At 41.7% G+C, this 5,881-nt stretch overlaps 1 protein-coding gene across 1 annotated transcript; it reads left to right on the forward strand.

Annotated features, from left to right (window-relative positions):
- Positions 1-1,353: 1,353 nt before the first annotated feature.
- LOC124140453 lies at positions 1,354-4,831 on the forward strand. The gene is made up of 3 exons (XM_046508011.2): positions 1,354-1,735; positions 2,683-2,839; positions 4,738-4,831. Exons 1-3 carry the CDS (start codon positions 1,354-1,356, stop codon positions 4,772-4,774), a joined length of 576 nt encoding a protein of 191 aa, XP_046363967.2. The 3' UTR covers positions 4,775-4,831.
- Positions 4,832-5,881: the final 1,050 nt, after the last annotated feature.

Here is a 5,881-nt window from a genome sequence, read left to right on the forward strand (position 1 = left end):
AATTCGTCGGAAGCCTTCTCCCACCGAAAGTAAAACCACCAAAAAAACCCCAAATAAAACAACACGCTAACCCAAAAGAAACACACAAAAACTTACCCCCCTCCCCCTCCAAACAAATAAAACACGCACCCCCTCCCCCCCCCCCCCCCCCCAAAAAAAAAAGAGCAAAAAAAGCAAAAAGCAAACAAACAAACAAACTCAAATACAACACCCCCTCCACCCCTTAAAACAATTAAGCTCAAAAATAAAACAAGAAGGAAACTCCAAATACACCAAGCACACTCTGACGTTGAAAATTAACACAAACCACACAAGTTTCGTCCGAATTGGTTTGCGATTATCCAAACACAAGAAACACATACATAAATCAGTGATATTCTCAATTTGCTAGTGCCATGGGAGGGTTCATGCGTCGGGGTGATTTCCATAACTGTTCCATAAACTTCCTTTTCAACAGCAGTAAGTATAAATTTCATCCTCTGCTGCTCCCGTTCGATTCGAAAATTAATGCACCTCTTTTCAAACTTAAGTGACGTCATATGTAAATCCGCGCTTGAAGGTTGACCTCGCCTGGGTGCATCAAGGTTATGTTTATATTTGTGATCCCTTTCCTGTTGCCTATTTTTAAGATTTGATTAATCCCAAATATTGTTTGTCAATTTGTTCAGAGAATAAAATTATGTTGATGTTTTCAGGTTATGTTGTATATATTCAAAGAACTATTTTTCTTTGCGTAACTGAGTATGAGTAGGGAAACTTATGCGACTGAAAGCTGGTAAATACCGACAAAATAACATTGTTGCAATGGTCTTCGGCAAAACCAGAGGATTTCAAACTTCAGCTAACATTATTACGATATTATTCAGCGAGACTATAAAGTATGAAATTATAAGATCTGAACGTCAGTTTGGATGGGTTCATTGACGTGTGAACCATTTAAAAGCGCTCGGAGGTTTAACCAGCGCTTTTAAATGGTTCACACTTCAATAAACCCATCCAAACTGACGTTCAAATCCTAATTGAATTATTGGCTCTCTATAAATATCAATACATACGTGAATATTGTTATACGTTCAATCATACATTGACATGTCTAGTTTCAAGCAACAGCACGAAGCACCAAGAAAGTTATGTAAATTTACCAAAATAATAATGAATGATTCCTAAAATCGGTAAAATTGCTAAATGCCAAAGAATTGAACAGCTGAAAAGACGACTAGCAAGACAGTATATGGCGAAATTACCAGCACAGTTTGTTTTGTTTGTTGTTAAACGCCGCTCCCAGCAATATCCCAGCAACTGGGACACGTTGACATGCATCCACAAAGTTAGCGAGCCTGACCACCCGACCCCATGGCCCTCCTTGTTCGACCAGTAGAACACTATCCGGGTATCGCAAAATTTGGGTCAAGATATGTTTTCGTTACCATGGAAAAGACAATAGGGATGCAAAATTATGAGAATTATGAAAATTACATCACCCTGGTAACGTCGTCGGCTCACACTAAAGATGTCCGGCTTGATGAGAAACCATTGACCGGTGTCCAATGGCAAAAAGTCCCTCAACTCGGCTACTCCGTTGCAAGGATGCAGGTGGCGTACGGTTCACACATGGTGGACAGTGTCGCCTCCAGCAGTCCATGTGCTATCCAGGTTTACGGCTATTCCAGGGGAGAAGGCGAGGCGTATGGATACACCGCAGTGTCAACTTGCAGTAAACAGTGCTCTGACTTGGGTGAGTTAGTTGTCTTGTATCGTCTTGTATTGTCTTGGCATTTGTGCCGACATTCTTTGACGCTATTTCCATGTGAAAGTCTTTATGATATATTGTGTGACGTTGACAATATTTGACATCATTGCTGGCATAAAAGTGACGTTATTGCGGACATAACGTGGCTTTGGTATTGACATTGTCTGACTTTAATGATAAACACAGAGTGACGTTATTACTGAAATAAAGTGACGTTATTGCTTTTATATAGTGACCTTATTGCTGACATAAAGGGACACTATTGCTGACAGAAAGGGACGTTATTGTATTATAATGTGGCGTTATTGCTGACATAAAGTGGTGCTTTTGCTGCAATAAAGGGACGTTATTGCTGACATAAAGTGACGCTATTGCTGACAGAAAGGGACGTTATTGTATTATAAAGTGGCGTTATTGCTGACCGAAAGGGACGCTATTGCTGCAATAAAGGGACTTTATTGCTGACATAAAGTGACGCTATTGCTGACAGAAAGGGACGTTATTGTATTATAAAGTGGCGTTATTGCTGACATAAAGTGACGCTATTGCTGCAATAAAGGGACTTTATTGCTGACATAAAGTGACGCTATTGCTGACAGAAAGGGATGCTATTGCTGCAATAAAGGGACGTTATTGCTGACAGAAAGGGACGTTATCGTATTATAAACTATAAAGTTGCGTTATTGCTGACATAAAGTGACGCTATTGCTGACGTAAAGTAACGCTATTGCTGCAATAAAGGGGCGTTATTGTTGACATATTGTGACGTTACTGTTGACATACAGTTTTAATATAATTTAATAACAGCTAGATTATAGCGGCATGACGCCACGTCATTGCTGACATTCTGTGAAGGTATTGCATTATAACCGACCAAGCTGACTCTATAAATAAAATCTAATGGGGTTAAGACTCACACCTTGTTTCTTTAGACCTGTCCTCAATAATGACGGACTCCCAGTTGAAGACGGGCATCGCGGAGCTCGTCAACCAGGTGGGATCGGACGCCACTGAGGACCAGTGCAAGGGGGCGTGTCTCAACACCGTCCGCACCATCCCCGTGCAGGCATGTCCCAAGATCTGTTCCTCGTAAGTACAGAACACTAATATTTCAATGCATATAGATTTGGAGAGAAGATCCTAAAATGTTCCTGGTCTGTTCAGCCACAAAAACGTACATATCAAGTCATATCGAATGTGCGTGCGCGTGAGCGTGCGTGTGTGCGTGTGCTTGTAAATATCGTATCTGGTCCAGACATTCCTGTGATTGATATTACGTCGTCGGCGACGTTGCCACGCAATAACCAACGCCACCGAGCATGACCACCCGATCTACTAAGTCACCTCTTACGAGACCCGTAAAGATCCGGGCTAGAATATCGCTGAGATATCGCTGAGTGTGGCGTTAAATAACAAACAAACAAACAAACCTCTTACGATCAGCATAGGTTTGTATTGACCAATTATATCCCGAAATAATCACAGATTCCCAATAAAATCGCATCTACGACTTTTGTCTGGAAGTTAATTTAAGGTACCGACGTTTACTACAATATCTGAAAAACTATGGGACCTACTCCAGTCAAAGATGGTATGAGATTATTAAACAGTTATACATAACTGGATATTACATTTAAAGACAATCGGTGCATGAATAAAAAGTCTGTCTATTTAGCTATCACTATATTTCATCAACAACCAGACCTGTTCGTCACGGGTGGAACGAGCATTCATTGTAACAGCCATCTGCATAATGCTACCCGTGCGTCTCAGGGCCATATGACACATTTGAACCAATCAACTCAACTCGAAAGGATGCACGGGAATCACGCACGCAATAGTCCAATAGCTTTTCAGATATGGTTGTAAACGTCGTTACCTTAAATTAACTTCCAGACTTTTTTTTATAGCAATTGGGTGCTGGGGTCACATTTACCCCGGGTCCCCACCGGGACAAGAATGTACGATCTGTGACACATGACCCTAGAAATTACAGACAGTAGAATACAGAACAGACACATGAGTTGGCCTGAGCTGTTGCTCCATATCTATCATTGAATGGAAGGTTCGAATCCCATTTATTTGGTTGGTGTACATATGAAGCATTGTTAAAAGCGGCATTAAACCCCATGTCACACATAGGTGAAGATACGTCTACATGGATTACGTTGTTTCAGACCATAATCAACTGCTTGTGAGTGACAATAAAACGTCTATGCAGTTATAGCAAGTTCAGAATACACTTTGGCAACATTCCAAATTTAAAAAAGAAGAAGTAAAGATCTGCCATGAGGCGGATGAAAGTACCTCAAACTGCGTTATTTGCTTGATCGTTATCGATATTGCCGTGCCCCCCAACACTCACACTCTCTCACACACTCTCACACACACACTCTTCCACACTCTCATACACATTCACACACACACGCACGCACACACACACACACACACGCTCACGCACGGTCACACACACACACACACACACACACACACACACTCTCTCTCTCTCTCACACACGCTCTCACACACTCTCTCACACACACTCTCTCACACACACTCTCATACGCATTCTCACACACGCTCTCACAGACACTCTTACACACTCTCACACACACTCACACACACACACTCACATACTCTCACACACACGCTCACACACACACACACACACACACACACACACACACATACTATCATACATTCACACTCTCACACACACACTCTTACACACTTTCTCACACACACTGACCCGTGTCACAAGAACTGCCTCTATCCTCGCTACAACATCCACGACTTATTAGTATATTAAATAACACAGTACTTTGTTTGAGCTACGCTTTCGCAACTTCTACCAACAATACGCGTCACTGCAACTGTTTGTTAAACATTGACATCATAGTGACACGTTTTCACACCTCAGTAATTAGTGACAGTATGTATACTGATAGTACCACAGTCGACAGTAACGTGTGTATTTTCTGTTTCAGATTTCTCTTCTATACACAGAAATATTACTCCAATTGAAGCAAACGACGAGACAAGAAATAAAATTTCTGTTGAAATCGAATACACAATCAAACAATAAAAAATCCTATAATTTATATTCCTGTTCTATGATTGCATTGAATACTAAAAGTGGAAGTTATGTGGTGGGGGTGGGGGTAGTGTGTAGGGTGGTCGTACTCGGTCTCTCTCACTCTGTTTTGGCCACTGTTCACAGCCCACTAGCAATTTGATAACGTTAGTAATTATTTGTCCAAATCAAGCTTTCAAACTTTCTTTTGTTTAGTTCAATATATATAAATCACTCGTGGTGAAAACCACGCACTATTCTTTGACCTCTCCGATACAATGTACAGAGGCGTATATGGGGATCCCTGAAGAGTTCTACAGTACACGTTGTAGCACACGATTAAGGTGGAACCTGATCGGTGGAAACTGTCTTGGCTGGGTGTTGCTGTGAGGTCGGCATGCAGGAGAGGTGATAATGTGACTGAAGCGCACGTAAAATAATAACTGTGCATGGACGAATGAACTGTCGGTTAAAGCCACGTTTATAGTTTGAAGGTCTTGCAGCTGAGCACTAGTACTAGCGAATACTTCAGTTTCTGTGCGCTACTACCGTGGCTGAAGTGCACGTAAAATCATACTTGTGCATGAATCAATGATGCGCCAGTTAAAGCCACTAAACATCTTGCAGCAAAGCGCTAGGGAATACTTCTGTTTCTGTGTGTCGCTCCCGTGGCGGAAGTGCACGTAAAATCGTACTTGTGATACATCAATGATGCGTCAGTTTAAGGGCAAGTAACGTCTTGCAGCCAAGCACTAGAGAATACATCTGTTTCTGTGTGCCACTACCGTTAACGCCTGAATTAATTGTCCTGACATATAAACTACATGAAGTAATCCATAACTGTAACAGCAGGGAATAATCAGTCACGAATACATCTACCGAAACAGATCGGCTCGGAGTCAGTATACTGTGTCTGAGTGGGGTATTCATTTTGAACTAAGGCATGGTATCTCAGTGAGCTAGCACTATAAATCGGCATCAGTCCGGACTATCACAAGCAGCCACACACACACATACGTACATGCACGTTGCTATATAAGTGCAATAATCTTGAACGC

The sequence above is a fragment of the Haliotis rufescens genome, unplaced genomic scaffold (genome assembly GCF_023055435.1).
Source record: "Haliotis rufescens isolate VD_foot unplaced genomic scaffold, xgHalRufe1.0.p SCAF_37, whole genome shotgun sequence".
NCBI lineage: Eukaryota > Metazoa > Mollusca > Gastropoda > Lepetellida > Haliotidae > Haliotis > Haliotis rufescens.